Source organism: Chanodichthys erythropterus, chromosome 3, assembly GCF_024489055.1.
Source record: "Chanodichthys erythropterus isolate Z2021 chromosome 3, ASM2448905v1, whole genome shotgun sequence".
Taxonomy (NCBI): Eukaryota; Metazoa; Chordata; class Actinopteri; order Cypriniformes; family Xenocyprididae; genus Chanodichthys; species Chanodichthys erythropterus.
In genome coordinates this window covers 62956033-62978757 of record NC_090223.1, presented here as the reverse complement: position 1 = coordinate 62978757, position 22725 = coordinate 62956033, and the positions used below count along the sequence as shown (strand labels likewise).

General features: G+C 37.5%; 1 protein-coding gene and 1 long non-coding RNA gene across 6 annotated transcripts in view; one reads left to right on the top strand and one right to left on the bottom strand.

Annotated features, from left to right (window-relative positions):
• LOC137005697 (gastrula zinc finger protein XlCGF57.1-like) overlaps nucleotides 1-20817 on the top strand; it is a 661382-nt gene extending 640565 nt beyond the window's left edge. The window contains exons 1-2 of one of the 5 annotated variants that reach the window (XM_067366465.1): nucleotides 12573-12706; nucleotides 17970-20817. In XM_067366465.1, coding sequence (XP_067222566.1) covers nucleotides 17975-19030 — 1056 coding nt within the window. In that variant the 5' untranslated portion in view covers nucleotides 12573-12706; nucleotides 17970-17974 and the 3' untranslated portion in view covers nucleotides 19031-20817. Of the gene's footprint in view, nucleotides 1-12572; nucleotides 12707-13658; nucleotides 13685-16421; nucleotides 16813-16902 lie in introns of those variants that run through there. The other 4 variants (XM_067366466.1, XM_067366464.1, XM_067366467.1 and 1 more) reach the window with 4 other exon arrangements.
• Nucleotides 8228-9942, bottom strand: LOC137007770 (uncharacterized). Its single transcript, XR_010892657.1, has 3 exons — nucleotides 9804-9942; nucleotides 9041-9109; nucleotides 8228-8634 (listed from the first exon to the last, which is right to left on the bottom strand). It is a non-coding gene; the product is annotated as an uncharacterized lncRNA (long non-coding RNA).
• Nucleotides 20818-22725: the final 1908 nt, after the last annotated feature.

Genomic DNA, 22725 nt, shown 5'->3' with positions numbered 1-22725 from the left:
TGTATGCCAAGGACTCCTGTTTGTGTGTCTCACTTTAAAAGCCAATAGTAAATGAAACCAAGTAGATAACACAATAATTCTTTTTGCATACAAAATCAGAGACTGAAGAATAAATACGTTTTTATTATTTTTTACAATTTTACAATATCAAAACTGTGGTACAGGTGTCTTATGGCAGTATATACAGTCATTCATTATACAATGGTAGTTCAATAGACGAGTGAAGGGTAATAGCACCAAACTAGACAAGAATCAAGAAATGTAGACAATCAAACTACATTCTCAAGGAAATTCCAAAGAGGGGACCAAACACGCCAAAAATCATTAGACCTCTGGTGTAAGTCACAGGTTAATTTTTCTAAAGGTAGGGAAGTAGCAATTTGAGTCAACCACATATTGACAGAAGGAACCTGAAGTGTGGACCATAACAAAAGTATAAATTTTTTTGCCAGAAAGGTACAAAGATGTAGCACACATTCTAGATCATGGCTGAGGTGCAATTCAGCTTTACAGTTCAAGAGATAGACCTTCGGGGATAGAGCAAAAGATTTACCAATGACCCTCTGTACAACTTTATGCATCTCTTTCCTGTAGGTCTTGATCATGTCACAGTCCCAAAATACATGCATAACCGTGCCAATATTAGACTTGCACTTAAAACACAATTGAGAAACATTAGGAAAAATCTTGTGGAGGCGAACTGGTGTTAAATAAGTTCTATAAATAAACTTAAAATTTTGCTCATGACTCTATTGATGCGCCTCTAAAGTAGACGCTGGAGCATGCCGAAAGCCAGTCCTCGTCACTGAGATTTGTTCCAAAGTCTTTTTCCCATGCTAATTTCAGAGGGTCAAAGGAGGAGGAGCCAACATTAGATAGCATAGTCTATAAAACAGAGATCTTCCTTTTGAGAGAAAATGAAGAGTACAATTGTTTTTCTATATCAAAAATATCCAAGCGTATTCTCTTGTCCTTTAGAAGTGATTCCAGAAAATGTCGTAATTGCAAGAATTTGTAGAAATCGCTATTTGGTAAATTAAATTCTTGTTTTAACAACTGAAATGGTTTCAAGCTTTCCTTGTCAAGTAAATGGTCCAGCTCCTGAATTCCCCTCAGTCTCCATGGTCGAAGACTAATGTTCTGAATAGCAGGGGGTAAGTCAGAGTTGAGTGAAATAGGAGACTTCAAAGATAGGATGCATGGAATATTTAAATACTTCAAAATATCTTTCTTATATCTTTACATTTTATGTACACTGTAAATAAATGGTAGGGTACACAACAAATTTGGAAAACACCTCAAAGCCTCAATCCCCACCCACTGAGAATCTCTTCTATTTAGAAACCAGTTTATCATATTTTTAATCTGGGCAGACCAAAAATATAACTGGAAGTTAGGAAGTGCAACCCCTCCTAATTCTCTGGGTTTCAGTAGGGTAGAAAATTTGAGTATTGGCTTTTTTTTTATTCCAGATGAATTTTGATGTAATGGAATTTAACTTTTTAAAGAAGCAGCAGTCAAATAGCAGGGCAGACTTTGAAATAAAAAGTTCAGCCTAGGTAGGATGTTCATCCTAATTACGTTAATCTTGCCCAGAAATGAAATGGGAAATGAGATCATTAATCAGAGGCTTTAAGATTGGGCGAATCGTTCCAAAATTGCTTGTAAAATTCGAGTGAAAACCCATCTGGGCCCAGAGCTTTGCCTGATGGCATGGATTGAATAGCTTGCCAGATTTCCTCTTTAGTGAAGGGGGCATTTAAAAAAGTTCTGTTTACTTCAGAGACAACAGGAAGAGAAATTTTACGCAAATAGTCCGATAAATCCCCCTTCAAACTACAGCCCTCAGATTTGTATGAGGTCCTATAAAAATTGGAAAGAGTATCATTGATTATCTGGGGATCAAAAGAGACCCTGCCCTCTGGAGTCCTGATTGCCTTTATAACTCTTTCTTGTTGTGTTTTTTTTTTTTTTTTTTTTGAGTTGATATGCAAGTAGACGGCTAGGTTTATTTCCGAATTCATAATATTTTTGCTTACTAAAAAACAGTAATTTCTTAATATGCTCCATGTGGTCTAAATTTAGTTTCGCTCTGGCTCTGATCAGCTGAATCCAATTGATCTGATTTGGTATTTGTTTGTGTTGGTTTTCTAAATGGATCACTTCGGTCTCTAATTCTCTCCTTTTTTTGGTCTTGAGTTTACTTACTAAAGAGGCATAGGAGATAATATGGCCCCGTAACACCGCTTTAGCAGCATCCCACTTTGTCGCCGAAGAAACAGGAGAGTTCTGGTTGTCCTGCCAGTAATTGACTATTTTCTGTTTTAGGAACATACAAAAATCGTCATTGTTCAGATGTGAAACGTTAAACTTCCAATAATTAGATTTGGGAATGGACAAATTGACATCAAGGTCTAAATAAACAGGACTGTGGTCAGACAGAACAATAGGGCCAATACAGCAAGATTTCACTTGGTGAATGCAATCGGACGGTGCGAAAAAATAATCCAACCTGGAATAAGAATTATGAGGGTGAGAATAGAATGTGTAATTTCTGTCTTTCGGGTGTAGCTCCCTCCAAATATCTGCTAGGCCTAAGTCTTTACAGACATTATGTAAAGTACGGGAGGATTTGTGGCCTGTCATTGTCTGTGGGGTGGATTTATCCAAATTATTATCAATTATACAATTAAAATCACCGCCCAAGAACCCCAGGTTTCCGCAAAACCGGTTAAACTGCAAAACTGTCTGAGATATAAAACTGGGGCAGTCAATATTTGGGGCATATACATGTCCAATAGTGAGATGCACTCCAAAAATATAGCCGGAGATTAATACGAATCTCCCCTCAGAGTCAGATTCTACATAATCCAGACTGAATGGGATGTTCTTGTGAATTAAAGTTGCTACCCCTCTAATATTTGACGTAAAAGAAGAGTAATATATCTGGCCCACCCAGTCTCTTTTAAGCTTACAATGCTCATTATCCGATAAGTGGGTTTCCTGCAGCAGAGCTATGGATACACGCTCTTTTTTTTGAGAAATGTCAAAATTTTCTTCCTCTTTATAACATGGCCAATACCCTTCACATTCCAAGTTACTAACTTGACTATATCATGCATGCAAACAAAAACAAAATTCAAAGATGCTGATGAGCTGACAAACATAATTCTTGCACAAAGAAGACACCGAATTTGAACAGAACAGTACCACATATTGAACACTGAATTACCCCAAAAAAGTCCGCCCCCCCAGGCCCCATCCCCAAACGATAGGGCACAAAGAACATCAAAAAGTCACAGAATGAGATGATGAACGAAAATAAACGTCATCATACTAATGCCACTGAGAAAAATAGCCCCCTCAAGAGTCGGTCCTATATAAACTATAAAATAGAATACATAATTAAAATGACAGAGCCCAATGAGAAGGGGGAAAAAAAAAAGAAAAAGTGAAAGTATAGCAACCCTGTCCTACACCATTTAAATCCCCTTCCAAAAAAAAAAAAAAAAATTATTATGGATAATGAATATCAAAAGCAACAATCTACAGTAGTGGTCTAAATAAAATAAATAAATAAAACAAAACAAAAGGATAAGAAAATAAGAGAAAAGGAAAAGAAAATAAGAGAAAAGAAAAAAGAAAAGGAGAGAGAAAAAGCTACACTTAATCACTTACGTCTGTTGGTCTCAAAAAAGAAAGTAATCCTCCGACAAATAGAAAGTACCTTACATTGCAGATAAAGATAAGAAAAAAAAGAAAGTTATCTGTCCAGTGAGTCCAAAAAAGCTTTAGCCGAGTTCGGATCATCGAACAAGCGAATCTTCCCCAGGTGTAAGCATCTGAGCCTGGCAGGGTATGCGAATCCGCGATATAAGCCACAAGAGACCATGATCTTGACAACTGAGGTGAACTCGCGATGTTTCTGCAGGACACTGGAGGATAAGTCTAAGTAAAACCGAAGCTCCGCGCCTTCTTCAACGCTGCCTTCAGAACAATTTCTTTTTCTGTAAACCGCAAAAAGCGAACCAAAACACTCCTCGGGGCTGAATTCGTATTGCTAGGCGCAAAAGAAGGAGATCTGTGGGCCCGTTCGATATCGAGGGTGAGAGAGTCTGCGGGCAGGTCTAGCCATTTCGGAATGGAGAAACGATGCGAGCGGACCGGAGCCTTCCGCTCCTTCTGGTAGGCCAACTATTCTCAAATTTTTTCGTCGACCTCTGTTCTCCAAGTCGTCCACTTTTGACTGAAGTTGTTCCACTTTAGTCAGTAAATTAGCAAGCTGGCCTTCGGACACTGCCGCCGAGTCCTCCGCGGATGAGATTCTCCCTTCAGCCTCTGTTAGACGGGTCTCAATGCCCTCAATCCTTTCAGTGAGAGCCGTGAACAAATTTTGTAGAGAGGAGACGGATCCAGCTATTCCCTCCAGCCGATTAGTTATTCCTTCAAGACGAGAGCCGTTGGCTTTAATCTCAGAAAGGATCAGCGCCATGTCTGATTGGGCCTCTGTTACATTGCCGTTAGCTTCTGCTAGCAGCGAGGGATGAGTGGTCTTCTTTTTGTCTTTTTCTTTGGATTTCTGCGAGCGTGTTGATCCGAAAATCGGAAAATCTTTGTCCAAAGTTGAATCAGACATAATTGAAAGTCTGTAAAGTTAATTAGAATGAAAGATTCAGAGGGGAAAATAAATGAATATTAGAGCGGAGCAGCCATCTCGCTCTGGGTCATGTGACGCCCCCTCTGCACAAATTGAGTTTACAACAAAAACAGCGCACAGGCGCTAACTGTAGGTGCTAAACAAACAGGCTCACTTGCTTCCAAATGCTGTAACTTTTGCTTACTTCATGCTATCACCACAAAATTTGATCCAGATCCCAGACCAAATAATTTTTCTCCTTTCTTATTTCCTTCGCTTTTTTATTTGATATGCAATTAATGATGTAAAATTGTAAGAAATATATTTGATTTGAATTTTATCAGGAGTTTCTCAGTGTGAGAATATCCCATTGTAATGTAATTTATATATATATTTTTAAAAAGTAAAAAGTGTTCTATCAAATGATACCTACCTTTTGACTCTCCTTGCTATAGTTTTAGAGTTATGAGTTTTTACTTTTGTGTTTGTCACTCAGAAAAACAAATCTAAAAATGCCTTCAGGTATATATTTAGATTTATTTGCACTCTTAGATTTCAGGTTTTCAAATGATTGTGTCATATCCTAACAAACCATACATCACTAGAAAGCTTATTTATTCAACTTTAAGATAATGTATAAATCTCAATTTCAAAAAAAGTGGCCCTTATGACTGGTCTTGTGGTCCAGGGTCTCAAATCATAGAACAATTGATTGCATTTATGAACTTTTAGTGAACCAAGTGAACGCACAGTGTAACGTTATTACATAAGCCGTTTGAATGAATGAATAAATGACCCACTCATTAAGACGGTTACTTGCCACCACCTACTGGTGGTTTAGTTTCATTTTTAAAAGTATAATTTTCCCCCAAACATTTCATAATTGTATTTTCAAAAAATATTTAAAACAATCCCATAACATTAATACAGTTATAATCCATCAAAAATATGCAGATTTAAATGCATCAAAGCTGCAATATTCTGAAAGGATATTACTTCAGAACACATTTATATTTCCACCCAAAAAAATACTATAATATACAAGTGACCTATGTACGTGTGTCTACATGACGAGGCTTAATGTCGAGCCCTGCGTGTAGTTTTAATGGGCTGCGTTTCAGTCACCATTTCATATTGTCTGACAACAAAAACAAAAAATATACAGCTATGGAAAAAATAAACAGACAACACATAGTTAAGAAATCAATGTTAAGTGGTCTCTTAATTTTTTCCATAGCTGTATATACAGATAAACAATTTTATTGGGTAATTGGCTGTATTAAAATATATTATGTGAGCAAACATAGAAGCAAACAAATATAAAGGGCTGACACTTGACAGATTGCTAATACAACAACATGATGAATTTTCTAATTGCTGTAAGTCATCATCTATCAACATTTAGTGACATATATATATATATATATATATATATATATATATATATATGCATTAAAAAATTGGCAATAAATAGCATTAAATTAGATTTGATTAGTAAGTAAAGTTTATTTATATAGCACTTATCACAGACGAGGAGGGTCACAAAATGCTTTACAATAAAAATAACAAGATAAACAAAAATAAATATACTCTACAGTATCATCAGTACAGTCAAATTGAGTAGTTAATTAAAAGCTTGTCCAAAAAGATGCGTCTCCTAGATGTTTTTTAAAAGACTTCACCGAACCAATAGTTCAACTTGAAAGGAAGCACAGAAAGCATGATCACCTCTTGTCTTAAGACATGTTCTGGGAATAGTTAAAATAACCTGCCTAATCTTAGGGGTAATGTTGTCTGGGGCAATAATCAACACGTCAGTTTTATCTGTATTAAGTTGCAGAAAATTGTCTGCCATCCAATTGTTAATGGAGACTAAACAATCCTGCAAAAGAGACAGTTTGTCTAGTCTATCAGGACTAAAATACATATATAATTTAATGTCATCAGCATAAAAATAAGATATTATTTTGAAACTGCGAATTATCTTGACAAGAAGAAGCATATACAGGTTAAAAAGCATGGGTCCGAGCACAGAGCCTTGTGGCACACCACAGGATAAAGAAACAGATTTTGACATGAAAGAACCTAATGGATATTCAAAAAATGAAAATCACAGATAAATCAGATAAACAAATGATAAAGCTTGGGTTACTGAATATTAGATCTATTTCTTCAAAAGCACTTATTGTAAATGAAATTATCACAGACAATAAACTAGACTTGCTGTGTTTGACAGAAACCTGGCTAAAACCAGACGATTACATTACTTTAAATGAATCTAGTCCTCAAGGTTATGATTATCGACACAATCCTCGACAGAAAGGCAAAGGGGGAGGTGTTGCTGTAATTTATAGTAATATATTCAGAATCACTCAGAAGACTTTCAAATATAATTCCTTTGAAGTGATGGTGCTTTATGTAACATTATGTAAGTTGACATTTGTGCTGGCTACTGTATACAGGCCACCAGGGCACCATACTGACTTTATCAAAGAATTTGCTGATTTTCTATCAGAGTTAGTACTGGCTGCGGATAAAGTCCTTGTTGTTGGTGATGTTAATATCCATGTAGATAATAATAAAGACGCATTTGGATTGGCATTTGCAGACATTTTAAACTCTATTGGAGTTAGACAACACGTGTCAGGACCCACTCATTGTCGTAATCATACCCTAGATCTAATACTGTCGCATGGAATTGATATTGATGCTGTTGAAATTCTACAGCAGAGCGATGATATATCAGATCATTATTTAGTCTTGTGTATAATACAATTAGCCAAGGCTACAAAACCACCACCCAGCCATAAATATTGTAGAACCATCACGTCTACCACTAAAGATTGCTTTATAAATAATTTCCCCGAGCAGTTTCATCGCCTTAGTATACCTGACAACTTAGAAGAACTCGGTGCTGCAACAGAAACTATTGGCTCTCTCTTTTCCAGCACATTAGATGCAGTCGCTCCTTTACGTCTAAAGAAGATTAACCCTCTGGAGTCTGAGGCTGATTTTGGGCCCTGGAGAAGTTTTGACATGCCCTGACATTTGTGCTTTTATCAGTTGGTTATAAACATATTAATGACAAAAGTGTCATTACACTGTATTCAGCACAAACTAGGCTACCATAATATGTGAGGAACATGTATGTACATGTTTGTGTTTTTAAAGGAATAATGTTTATGCGTGGTTATTGAAAAAACAAAAAAAAAAAGTAACTGAAACAATACCTAAAAATGCATACTAAATGTTTTTTCACAAGACTTTTGAGAATTGTATATTTTAGTGTAGAGTTTTTGCTTCAAAATGATGTGGAAATGATCCTCCCTACTCTGACACATAAAACATTGTATTGATTTTAAATTTCTAAGACACTTTTTGTTTAGGTAGGCCATATGCGAAGAGGTGTGACTCTTCATGAATAATGAAGTGATTTACACCTGGGGAGATTAAGACCCTGCCCCTAATGAGCCGCATAATGAGCCATTCAGTCAGGAATGTGACTGAGTCAACTAAGAAAATGCAAAGACAAGACATATCATTGTTTTTTTCTTTTTTATTTAAAATAAAGTTAACAATATAATCCACATATAAACTAGGGTCAAAGGCACATTTTTTGTGTATACAGGCAAATAAAGGTAAGGTTTATAAAAAAAAGCCCACTTTTACACCCTATACATAACCTGCTTGATCACATATAGATAATCTTTGCAGCCCAATGGTCAGTGAGAGGTGGTGAACAGAGAATCTGAACAGTCACACATCTGTGTGCCATTTTTGAAAACAGTTCAACTGAAGACACAAGTAAATGTCACATGCCTGGCATTTCCAAGGTGTGTCTTGCCTTTTACCAAGCTGTACTTTGCAAAGCATGCAGTTCCGATGACCAGCGGTGGCATTATTCCTTGCATCTGATGTCAGCTCTGCTCCTGGAACCGGTACATGGTCACTTTTGGTCCGTTTTGGAGCTGCTTTCTGTGACGACACACCACAGAGCTCTGCAAATATATTATCATCAAATATGAATCTTATTAATATTATCATCAAATATTATCATCAAATATGATGATTTGCTACTTATGAAACATTTCTGAACAATTGTAAACAATAAATGTTTCTTGAGCTGCAAATCATCATATTAGAATGATTTCTGAAGGATCATGCGACACTGAAGACTGGAGTAATGATGCTGGACATCACAAGAATAAACGACTTTGTGAAATATATTCAAATAGAAAACAGTTATTTTAAATTGTAATAATATTTCACAATATTACTGTTTTTACTGTATTTTTAATTGAATAAATGCAGCCTTGGTGAGCAGACGAAACTTATTTTAAAAACATGAAAAATCTTACAGATTTCAATATAGGCCTACCATATAGTGGGTAAAAGTGTACTTACTCAACTGTGTTGCTGCGTGCCCTCCTAGTGGGAATTGCAGGTGAATGTGAGAGTGATGGATCCACATTCCTAAAAAAAAATGTAAAAAACCCTGTTATTATTAGCATATAAGATAATACTCTCATACCATTAGCTATGCATAACTGACAGGAAAGTAACAGGTATACAAGCATGCTGTATATGTCTGTCAATTGGCCATTACCGGACAAAGTGTGCGAATGTGTAAACGTTTACAGTCTGCTATATCAGTTAGCACATTTAGCAAATAGCAACATGTTCGCGCATTTCACAACCAAGCATATTTTAGCACATTCACGCCTATCATATACGGTACTTAGATACGCTATATATATATTTATAGATAGATGTAAATATAAGGCAAATATAGATGTACGCTTGTATATAAAAAAAAAACACGTCAAATAATTTGAGTATATCAACAGAAAAGCATTCTATTTATAAGCATTTTTATGAGATAAAGTTATATATATATATATATATATATATATATATATATATATATATAGATAGATAGATATAGAGATAGATAGAAGTAAATATAAGGCAAATATAGATGTACGCTTATATAAATAATTTAAGTAGGCCCTATATCAACAGAAAAGCATTCTATTTATAAGCGTTTTTATGAGATAAAGTTATATATATAGTTATATAGATAGATGTAAATATAAGGCAAATATATGTACGCTTATATAGAAAAAAAAAACACGTCAAATAATTTAAGTAAAACTAAATCACTTACTCATCAGAAACTGTATCTTCAGCTGGATCAAGTCGCTCTTCAAAATGCAGACGTTCATCGTCAGAGTCGTGTTCTTCTTCCGAGGAAAGAGTGAACTTCCTCACTGTCCAGGACCATCTGAAGAGCCTGCTCACCTGTGTAGTGTGCCATCTTCCAAACGCGAAGGACAGCGAATGAATCTGATGAAACTTGATGCTTTTTAAGACGCTGTTAGGGGCGTTTACAGTTTGCATAAATCGCCTCAGCACATTATCTTATGAATAGAGCGCTCTGCGCGTGGGCGGGCACACATTAAAGATAATTAGGTCAGACAGGAGAAACAGTACCTCTCTTTACTTTTATACTGATTACATAAAGGGAGAATATTTGTTTTAGAATTTATTTGTTTTGTTTAAAAGTAGACACTTAAAGCTTTCCAAAGACATATCTCTCATGTCCATGTAGCATGTATAAGCCATCTATTTTAGTTACTTTTAGTGACGTTTTAGAACGATGTTTGCAGAGACGGAGACGGCAGGACAGCACACCCTGTATATTTTATTTATTTTTAAAAAGCACAAAGTTTTATTTTGATTGTGAGTGTACACAAAAAAAAGAAGACATTCTATAGTTTCAATTGATATATTACTTATGTCTCTATGACAAAAAATGACGGAGTATTTTAAGTCTGTTTTGCTGCAATGTGAAAAAAAAACTGCAAAACGCGCCGGCGCGTTTTTAGACCTCAGAGTGTTAAGGAAACTAATCCAACGCCGTGGTATGATGAGCACACTCGGGCTCTAAAACAAGCTGTTAGAAAAGCTGAACGTAGTTGGAAGAAAACAAAACTAGAAGTTTTTCGCCTTTCGTGGAAAGAAAAAATGATTTAGTACAGAACAGCCATAAGAAATGCTAGATCTACTTATTTTTCAAATCTCTTAATAGAAAACAAACATAATCCTAGGTATTTATTTGACACAGTGGCTAAATTAACTAGAAACAGAGATTCAACTGCTGACGTTTCCATAGAACACAGCAGTAATGACTTTATGAACTTCTTTACTTGCAAGATTGATAATATTAGAGAGAAAATTAAAAACATGCAACCATCTACAGTTCCGCTTCAGACAGTGCACTGTAGTGTCCCTGAGGTAAAACTAGAATCATTCGCCGCTATAGGAGAGGAAGAATTATCTAAACTTATCAAATCATCAAAATCAACAACATGTATGTTAGACCCAATGCCGACTAAACTACTGAAAGAAATGCTTCCAGAGGTCGTAGGTCCACTTCTTGATATAATTAATTCATCTTTAACACTAGGATACGTGCCAAAAACCTTTAAGCAGGCTATTATTAAACCTCTTATTAAAAAACCTCAACTAGATCCGAGAGATTTAGTGAATTACAGGCCAATCTCGAATCTACCTTTTCTGTCAAAGATACTAGAAAAGGCAGTTTCAACACAACTGTGTTCCTTTTTAGAAAGAAATGGAATCTGTGAAGATTTCCAGTCAGGATTTAGACCATACCATAGTACTGAGACTGCTCTCGTTATTAGATCTCAGTGCTGCTTTTGACACTATCGATCATAACATTCTTTTAAAAAGACTTGAAAACTATATTGGCATTAGTGGAATTGCTTTGGCATGGTTCAAATCGTACCAGTCTGTAGTAGTTAATGAAGAGATGTCGTATCGATCACAGGTTAAATATGGAGTACCACAAGGCTCAGTACTAGGACCGTTGCTTTTCACTCTGTACATGCTGCCCTTAGGAGAGATAATTAGGAAGCATGGTGTTAGTTTTCACTGCTACACTGACGATACTCAGCTCTATATTTCCTCGCGCCCTGACGAAACCTACAAATTCACAAAACTAACAGAATGCATAGCTGACATTAAAAACTGGATGACAAGAAATTTCTTATTATTAAATTCAGAAAAAACTGATATCCTAATCTTTAGACCAAAAACTTCCTCACGAAAAAACCTTGAATACTCTCTAACACTTGACGGGTGCTCCATTAAATATTCGTCCTCAGTTAGGAACCTGGGTGTGCTCTTTGATACCAATCTTTCATTTGAAAGTCATGTTTCTAGTATCTGTAAAACCGCCTTCTTCCATCTAAAAAATATATCTAAATTACGACATATGCTCTCAATGACAAATGTGGAACAGTTGGTTCATGCATTCATGACCTCAAGACTAGATTATTGTAACGCTCTACTGGGTGGTTGTTCTGCTCGGCTTTTAAACAGACTACAGCTGGTCCAAAATGCGGCAGCTAGAGTTCTTACTAGAACCAGAAAGTATGACCATATTAGCCCAGTTCTGTCAACATTACATTGGCTCCCTATTAAACATTGTATAGATTTTAAAATCTTGCTACTTACTTATAAAGCTCTAAATGGTTTAGCTCCCCAGTACCTAAGTGAGCTCTTAATGCATTATAGTCCTTCACGTTTATTGCGATCTCAGAATTCAGGCCAGTTGATAATACCCAGAATATCAAAATCAACTGAAGGCGGCAGATCCTTTTCCTATTTAGCACCTAAACTCTGGAACAATCTTCCTAGCATTGTTCGGGAAGCAGACACACTCTGTCAGTTTAAATCTAGACTAAAAACACATCTCTTTGCTCTTGCATACACATAACACATTATCAATACATTAACATTTTTCAAATCCGTTAAAGGATTGTTACGCTGCAATAATTAGGTCGGCCGGAACCGAGAACATTTCCCATAACACTAGATACACCTGTACATCAGAATAAGAATGGCATCTACGCTAATATCTGTCTCTCTGCTTATCCTGAGGTTTGCCGGGTGCTGGATCCAGGCCGTATCCAGATCAGATGGAGAACCTGTGTCTGGACCTGACTACAACGTAGCCCAGGAGACAATGGGCCTACAGATCCAGTTCTGGCTGCATCTATAATTCAGATTTTTAATCCCCGTATCCGCTTACATATATTTATATATAATCTATTTTTAATCTCTATAATAAAAATGTATAATTCAGATTTTGATCTCCATATCCATTTACATATATTATATATATCTTCCAAGGGGTTTTTTCCCTCCTAGGACTTTTTTCCCAGTGCTAGCACGCTGGGTTTTTCTCCTAGGGGTTTTTTTCCACCCCTGGGAGTCAGCCGACATTGGCTTAATGTAGCACCATCTTGTATATGTTACATATTACCACGCTTGGTTGTACAGCTTATTTTTAACCACTTCCCTTTTTTCTGTGCTTCTAATATGTAAAGCTGCTTTGAACAATTACCTATTGTAAAAGCGCTACATAAATAAATTTGACTTGACATGGATATAGAAAAACTGCTGTCAGAAAGATAAGAAGAAAACCAGTCCAGAGATGCCCACCAGAGAGTTTAGTCTACCAATCAGAGTGCAGTGGTCAACAGTGTCAAACGCTGCGCTAAGATCTAGCAAGACCAGCACAGAACATTCAGCAGAATCAGCAGACATCAAAATATCATTTGAAACTAAAGGCCCCTAAAGGCCTTTGCACACTGAGTCCGTTAAAAAATAAATTCGACCTCAAGATATGTCAATCACGTTTGCACACTGCCTCCGAAACTTTCGTCCGTCAAAAAATATTGGGATCAGGTTCGATTTTCTGTGTTTTTCGCATCCGTGGCACGCATTTTGAGAGACGTTTTGACAATTCAGAGCCACCGTACGCAAACGCAAAAATCCAGAATGCCATCTGACAAGATGATCCACATCTTCTATAGCACAAAACAGCAGCATTTAATGACAAACAAAGATACAGAATATAAAGACAGATTGTGCTAGTAGTAAAGCATCAAACTGAGCCACTGACATCCTGAAGTAAACTCTGAAACGCTCTGGATAATCCCGCAGCTCCTTGATGAGGTGAACTCTCCTTTCTCTCTATGCAATCTCAGAATTGAATGGACCCAATATTTCCTTTCTTTTTCTCTTTTTAAGAAGAGAGGAGACAACTAAATCGTGCTCACTGCTTGAAGACTTTTTGTGATTTTTTTTTTTTTTTTTTCGCAACGCATTAATTTTTACACATCGGACTCCGTGTGCAAGGTCTCTGTGCGTGACGATTTTTTGGATTACGAATACGAAAAAATACGAAAATTCCAGACTCAGTGTGCAAAGGCCTTAAGGAGGGCCGTTCCAGTTGAATGGTTTTTACGGAAGCCAGACTGAAATTTATCACAGATATTATGGGCCTCCAGAACATTATTTAACTGCATTGCCACAACTTTTTCTAAGATTTTAGAGATAAAAGGAAGTTTCAAAATAGGACTATAATTGTTAAATGATGTAGTGTCAAGATTGCTCTTTTTCAAGAGAGGCTGAACAACAGCTTGTTTTAAACAACTAGAAACCTGGCCTAGTCTATGAGATAAGTTTATAATTGAAACCAAACATGGGCCAATAGATGTTATGGATTTCATCAACAGAGATGTAGGTAAAATATCCACAGGGCTCTGGAAAGGCTTCATCACTAAACTAATAATATCATTCAAGGAAATGGGATAAAATGAGTCCAAAATTGAGTGTCTTTGTTCCGTAAATATAATGTTTGGTTATATAAGGTTTGCTGATGGTGCAATGACTGTCCTAACAGCCATAACCTTGTCCACAAAATGAGACAAAAAATTATTGCAATCATCACTAGAAAACACAGAAACGAGATGTAGCAGGAGAAACAATATTGTTAATAGTCTCAAAAAAAGTTTTAGGATTCCTTATGCAGACAGATATCAGTTAAGTAAAATAAGAATGTTATACAATTTTATTTTATAAAAATAAAAGGTATAACAGCTTCTCTTGCCTTATGCACCATTTTCCTCCTCCATTTTCTCTCAAATAAGCAAGGAGAAAACACCTTTGGCAATAGAAATAATTGTAAATAAGCATAAGCCCTGTATGGTCCACCATTCTGGTTTGTTTACACTCAGGCAGTTTGGCGCGACTTGCCTTGAACACTACAAAGTTGTGAGTCATGGTTTGAAGTTGTGACTTAAGGGCTCAAAAACCTGCCTGGAATGCAGCAGAACTCTGCAGGAAATGTAGATCCAAAACCACTGGAAGGCAAGCCTGCAACCTTTAGCCAAGAAAACATAACTGCTAATGCTAACACTTCGCCCCCTCTGTTTTTTGAATGGATGTCAATGGATATATCTTCTATTACTTATTGAATAGTAAAGCACTTTTCTTGAGTATATTTAGGTTTATATTGGGTCCGGTTCTCACCTTAGTAATGAACAGGAATTGTAGTTGGCAAATTCCACCATCATTGTCAGCAATCTTCTAACAAGCTGATAATCTTAACCAGATTTGAAAAATAAAGCATACATACAAAATGTGCAGTGCTGGGTCCCTTTGGACCAGATTTGAAAACCACTGGTGTATTGAGTATACAGGTGCTGGTCATATAATTAGAATTTCATCAAAAAGTTGATTTATTTCACTAATTCCATTCAAAAAGTGAAACTTGTATATTATATTAATTCATTACACACAGACTGATATATTTCAAATGTTTATTTCTTTTAATTTTGATGATTATAACTGACAAGTAAGGAAAATCCCAAATTCAGTATCTCAGAAAATTAGAATATTGTGAAAAGGTTCAATATTGAAGACAGCTGGAGTCAGTGCTTCAAGAACCACTACGCACAGACGTATGCAAGACATGGGTTTCAGCTGTCGCATTCCTTGTGTCAAGCCACTCTTGAACAACAGACAGCGTCAGAAGCGTCTCGCCTGGGCTAAAGACAAAAAGGACTGGACTGCTGCTGAGTGGTCCAAAGTTATGTTCTCTGATGAAAGTAAATTTTGCATTTCCTTTGGAAATCAGGGTCCCAGAGTCTGGAGGAAGAGAGGAGAGGCACACAATCCACGTTGCTTGAGGTCTAGTGTAAAATTTCCACAGTCAGTGATGGTTTGGGGTGCCATGTCATCTGCTGGTGTTGGTCCACTGTGTTTTCTGAGGTCCAAGGTCAACGCAGCCATATACCAGGACGTTTTAGAGCACTTCATGCTTCCTGCTGCTGACCAACTTTATGGAGATGCAGATTTCATTTTCCAACAGGACTTGGCATCTGCACACAGTGCCAAAGCTACCAGTACCTGGTTTAAGGACCATGGTATCCCTGTTTTTAATTGGCCAGCAAACTCGCCTGACCTTAACCCCATAGAAAATATATGGGGTATTGTGAAGAGGAAGATGCGATATGCCAGACCCAACAATGCAGAAGAGCTGAAGGCCACTATCAGAGCAACCTGGGCTCTCATAACACCTGAGCAGTGCCACAGACTGATCGACTCCATGCCACGCCGCATTGCTGCAGTAATTCAGGCAAAAGGAGCCCCAACTAAGTATTGAGTACTGTACATGCTCATACTTTTCATGTTCATACTTTTCAGTTGGCCATGATTTCTAAAAATCCTTTCTTTGTATTGGTCTTAAGTAATATTCTAATTTTCTGAGAAACTGAATTTGGGATTTTCCTTAGTTATCAGTTATAATCATGAAAATTAAAATAAATAAACATTTGAAATATATCAGTCTGTGTGTAATGAATGAATATAATATACAAGTTTCCCTTTTTGAATGGAATTAGTTAAATCAACTTTTTGATGATATTCTAATTATATGACCAGCACCTGTAAGATCTATAGATGGGATGGGCAACTCTGGTCCTGGAGGGACACTATTCTGCAGAGTTTAGCTCCATCCCTGATCAAACACACCAGCAAAATTGAACCCAACCCCATTATTTAATCGTAAAGGCTGATTTATGCTTCTGCACCGTAGGCTATGCATCTGTTTTCATTTATACTTCTGCATTCTGCATTTCCCGTTATGAATTATGATATTGTTTGGTTCGTTGGACCGTTAACTGGGTCTGATTGCTTTCTCATCTCACCGCTCCAGAGTTCATTTGAAAGTGTACCGAGACCACCTCTTCAAGCAGGTCACGGTATGCTTGTTTGTTTGGCTTTTGGTGCGCACCTGAGTGTGATTGCTGCTTTCACACCTGCCCAAACGAACCGCACCAAAGGGGGAAACGAACTCTAGTGTGATTCAACCGAACTAAATGCGGCAGGTGTGAAAGCACCCTAACTCTGCAAAAGAGTGGTCCTCCAGTACCAAAGCTGCCCATCCCTGATAGGATAGGATAGGGTATAGATCAGTAGTCTCAATCTGCCGGCCCGCAGGCCACTTACGGCCCCCACTGCACCCGGCCTGCAACTTAAAAATAAAACATAATCCAGCCCGCTAAATTATTATTAAGGGGCCATTCACATATTGCATCACATAAGTGGCCGTGCCGCCTCCTTTCTCCACTTTCTCCTTCTTTCCAAAGCGTTTTCGCTCCCGTGGCGTTTGTTGCTGCTATGCAACCATTAGCTGCGCTCTCCATGATGACTAGGAAGTTTCAGCAAAAGAAAAATAGTTTTCTACTCCTTGCATTAGCTCTACTAGTATTAGAAATATTTATATGGAGATAAGAAATAAAATCCTGCTCTGCACCTGGAAAAACAAGCACGCCACATCGCAGGTGCTTCGCGACTGCGACGATTCTTTTATGAGCGTGATTACCTAAATTATAGTAAAAGCACCCGCGCAAGTCGCGAATGTTGATTTAAACCAACAAAACTTGTCAGATGCTACCAATAAATGTTACAGATGCTCAAACGGCATCTAGGGCAAATGTGGCTCAGCTGTGTGAGCAGAAGTGCTGCAGGTGTCTGGCAAGAAATGCAATAGTGTACAAATGTATTCAGGGATTACATTTGTTAAGTACAGTGTTGTTCAGTGCAAGATTTTGATGTTAATTAAGCTAAAATAAAGTAAGGGAAAATATTTGCAACTGTTAACCTAATACTGTATGTAACAATGATAGTGCTGTTTACATTTTTTAAGTATGGCAAAAATATTTTAGTAATGAAATTTGAAGTAAATTAGAAATAATGCAAAGGAAAGTAGTTTTTCAGAAATGTTGCGCTTCCTTGTGCTTGAATGTTAAAATGGCCCTCCTAAAATGGCAGGTGTCAATCACAGCAACGGCCCTCAGCCAATTAAAGATTGAAATCCCTGGTATAGATCATACATGTTGTTGGTTTTGATGCTTTAAATGTCTAAATTGTTTTATGTCTATTTTTGTCCTAGACCTAATGGCACTGGGAGAGGCGAGTCTTGAACTTAATGAAAAAGAAGAGAAAAAACATAATTTCATGACTGAAGAAAAATCAAAACAGTGTTCCTCACAAAAAGGAGCTCAAAAGACAGAAACTAAAATTTATTTCACCTGCCAACAGTGTGGAAAGAGTTTTAATCAACATAGAAACCTTCGAGTCCACTTGAGAATTCACACTAGAGAGAGTCCCTTCACTTGCCAACAGTGTGGAAAGAGTTTCATACGTAAACACATGCTTAAAGTCCACATGCGAATTCATACTGGAGAAAAGCCTTTCACCTGCCAACAGTGTGGAAAGAGTTATACACAAAAAGGAAACCTTACAGACCACGTGAGAATTCACACTGGAGAAAAGCCTTACACCTGCCAACAGTGTGGAAAGAGTTTCAGTCGAAAAGATAAACTTGAAACCCACATGAGAATTCACACTGGAGAAAAGCCATACACCTGCCAAGAGTGTGGACAGAGTTTCATTGAGAAAGGAAAACTTACAGCCCACATGAGTGTTCACACTGGAGAGAAACCCTTCACTTGTCAACATTGTGGAAAGAGTTTCAGTCAAAAAGGAAACCTTATATCCCACATGAGTGTTCACACTGGAGAGAAACCCTTCACCTGCCAACAATGTGGAAAGAGTTTCAGTCTTAAAGGAAACCTTATATCCCACATGCGTGTTCACACTGGAGAGAAACCCTTCACCTGTCAACAATGTGGAAAGAGTTTCAGTCATAAAGGAAACCTTATATCCCACATGAGAATTCACACTGGAGAGAACCCATTCACCTGTCAACAGTGTGGAAAGAGTTTCAGTCATAAAGGAAACCTTATATCCCACATGAGAACTCACACTGGAGAGAACCCATTCACCTGTCAACAGTGTGGAAAGAGTTTCAGTAGAAAAGGACACCTTATATCCCACATGAGAACTCACACTGGAGAGAACCCATTCACCTGTCAACAGTGTGGAAAGAGTTTCAGTAGAAAAGGACACCTTAAAGACCACATGAGAACTCACACTGGAGAGAAGCCTTAAGGCCGTGTGTCCACCAAAGCGTTTTTTCCAGCGCCGCGTTTTTTAAACGCCAGGAGCGTAACGTGGCGCTGAGCGTCTTTTTCACGCTCAAGCGCTGAGAGCTCGGCTTTTTTTACTGGTCGCCTCGAGTTGAAGAATGTTCAACTTCGAGTAAAACGCTGCGCTCATTACTGTCACTTTTTAGCCAGCCGTCCAATCAGAGTTGAGGAGGGGCAGGACAAGTACAACACCGACCAACTGTCTTGCTGTACAACAACATCAACAAGCAGAGAACAGAACAAAATGGATGAGAATTTAATATTACTGGTCTCCGAACATACATAGCAAGTAATTCCACATTGTGTCAACATTTTTAGTCTGAAACAAATTACCTGCAAAATCAGTTATAAGTAACAGTGCCGCGGATATTCGGTATCATAGCAACAAAGCGTCTCAACGGAAAAAAAATGCTGCACTGCAGAAGCGCTCTCAAGTGCTCACAGATAGGCATTTTAAGCAGAGCGCCTAGCATTTTCAGCTGGCTAAAAACGCTTTGTTGGACACACGGCCTAAGCCTTGTTTACGCTGAACCCATGAAGATAACAAGGTACAAAATGGCATAGAAAGCCAGGATATCACCTGAAATCTGTCAGTATTGAGTGAGAAACCTTGCCTCCTATCAGTACTAATTGATATCAGCTGCTTTAGTCCTAATTGATGGCCTGTAAAGGCTTCTCATTACCCAGGAGGCACACAGGAAAGACTTCATGATGGGTAAAAGCAAACAACTCTCTCAAGATCTTCGTAATCTTATCATTGAAAAGCATTTTGATGGGAATGGTTATAGGCGCATTTCCAGAATGCTGAATGTTCCTGTGAGCACTGTGGGGGCCATTATCCGGAAATGGAAAGAGCATCAGTTCACCATAAACCGGCCACGATCAGGTGCTCCACGTAAGATCCCTGTCCGAGGAGTCCAAAGAATAATCAGGAGAGTTCTGCAAGAGCTAAGAACAACTCGGGCAGAACTTCGGGAAGACCTTGCATCAGCAGGTACTGTTGTTTCAAAGAAAACTATAAGCAGTGCACTGAACCACCATGCCATACATGCACGGTCACCACGTTCTGATTTCTTTGTATGAATTCAATATTTGGCTTGATGGCTTCATCTGGTGGAAATTTTGTGTCAATAGCCCACTTAGAAATCTCCTTACTGATAAAAATGCTGATGTGTCAAATACTTATTTAATACTTATAAAACATGAAAAATCCTTAGGGGGGACATGAATATTCACACTGGAGAGAAGCCTTTTACGATCATTGTAAGAGTTTGTGAAAGAGTTTCACACATAAATTGACGCTTTATCACCACATGAAAATTCATACTGGAGAGAAGCCATACATGTGATCAGTGTGGAAAGAGTTTCAGATTTATAGGTTACGTTAAGGGCCAAAAGAAAATCCACTGGAAAGGGGAGCTATTTTAGAAGTCGTCACTGTGGAAAGAGCAGAGGTGCCTTGGCAAAAGGGGAGATTTAAACTTTGTTTATCAGTTTGAAGTGCCTTAACAGGTAGAGCTAGACAGCGGTCCTGTCATGTGAGGAAGATCCATTTAGATCTGCTCTGATGGACAACAACAACAACAACAACAAAAAACTTCCGAAGACTTCCTAGCTCTTCCATCCAGATAGCAAAATTCTCTGTTTTTACTGTTATTTCTATTCTTTGTTCTAATTTTTTTATTCTTCTTTATGTAAAGCACTTTGAATTACCATTGTGTATGAAATGTGCTATACAAATAAAATTGCCTTGCCTTATCTTGTATTATACTGTTTGTTTACTGACAATATTATATACTTTATTATTGACTAGGGGAGAGTGGGGTGAGATGAGCTCTTGGCAACCATGCCATTTTATTGTCATGTGACCATATATTTTAGAACCACCCATAATTTCTGCCAGACTTTGAAAAGGAAAAGCACATTTGAGAAGTGGAAGTCACTTATTTACTTTAAAAACTGTTTTTGGCTTGTCAAAGTAAAATTTTAAAATAACAGATGTAATGGCTGTTTCATCAAAGCAAATTTGTCCAGGTCTAAAACTATTTACGTTTATTCATTCTTATTTAGTTTTTATTTAATTTTACTCAAACTCTCTGTTTAGTCTGTTTATGGGAAGGTCACAACTTTGTTCAACATATACTGAATAATTAAAGAACTTCATTTAGTTGATTTAATGTTGTTAAATTTAGCTTTAAAAAAGAATTTGTAAAATATTTTTACAAAGAATATTTGAAGAGTTTCGTTGCAAAACGCGATAAACCCCATTTTTTGACATTAGGATTTTATTATTGGAAATCACTGTTCAGATGTACCTTAATCTATGTGTGAATTGCTGCCATTAATAAGATTTAAAAATGTACATTTTAAGCCTACTACAAAATGTATTTTTTCACAAAACGCGATATCCGCCAGCCCAGTTTCTTTACAAAGTGCGATATAACGGTTAGGCTATAGAACGTTCAGGATGCTGCGCGAGCTCAGGATGTCACGCGAGGAGAGAGTCACCGCTGGTGAAGTGCTCCGAGTTTGCTCAGTGATTTAACGACAGGCCTGGACTGGTAATCTGGCATACCGGGCAAATGCCCGGTGGGCCGACGCACTTGAGGGCGGGGCCGCTATATATGATTTTTTTTAATAAACATAAAATTGGCCAACGACCGGCCCATAAAGCAGGGACAGCGGCCCATTGGTTCATTTTCCATACTGACACTGGTCTGGCCCAATCACATCTCTTAACAGACTCCAGCCCGTCCCCTCTGTTTCACCAGAACATCTGTGGATTAGGAGGATGGAGAAACAAAAGCGCAAGTGCAAGGGGGGTGCGGAGAAGTTGCGGGCAAAAAAATCTAAAAATTTAGAGGTTGATGCCTCAACGTGCAAAAATTACTGGCATGTTTAGTGCGGTTACTGTAGCTTCAGTTTCCAGTACCTGACGTGCAAAAACAGGTGAACATAGAAGAACATGGAGGAGACACCTGTAAGGCAGAGGAGCAGCAGGTGTCTGACAGTGAAGCCAATGAGGGACAGAGTAAGCAGGAGAGTATAATAGAAGCGGTAAGCAGGGTAGTTACATGATTAACAGCGATGGACTCATGATGCGACGACGACGATGATGATGATGCTTAAATGAATGAATATTATAAGACGTCGTTATTATAAAGTCAGACTGTCACCTACTGCACTGGTCACTCAGTCAGCTAAAGTCAAATAGCACAGCAAAAGTTATTTTGTTTTTTGTAGTTAGCAGTGCCCTTGTAGCTATCAGAGTTCACTTATGCAGTAACGGCCTTTCTCATAGAAAAACCTGAAATGATGCAATTTGATTTTTCAAAAAAAAAAAAAAAATTCAGGTTATTATTATAATGTAATATTACTGATGATGTGTTTATTTCACAACGAGACTATAGGTGTCTATTTATAGCTGTTAGTCGTGATGATGGTATAGTTTTCTTTTTCATTGTTTTTAATGGGGAGTATCTAAACAATGAGAGGTAAATGTTTGACACTTAAACAGGGGTTTGTGCTCTTTAAAACAAAGTATATTTGTAATTGTAAATTATAGTTTTTCTGCTGTCTGTTTCATTGGAAATTTTTTTTTTTTTTTAAATTCTTTATAGAATTATCAGTATTCTACATCCACGTTCTAAGGGTTAA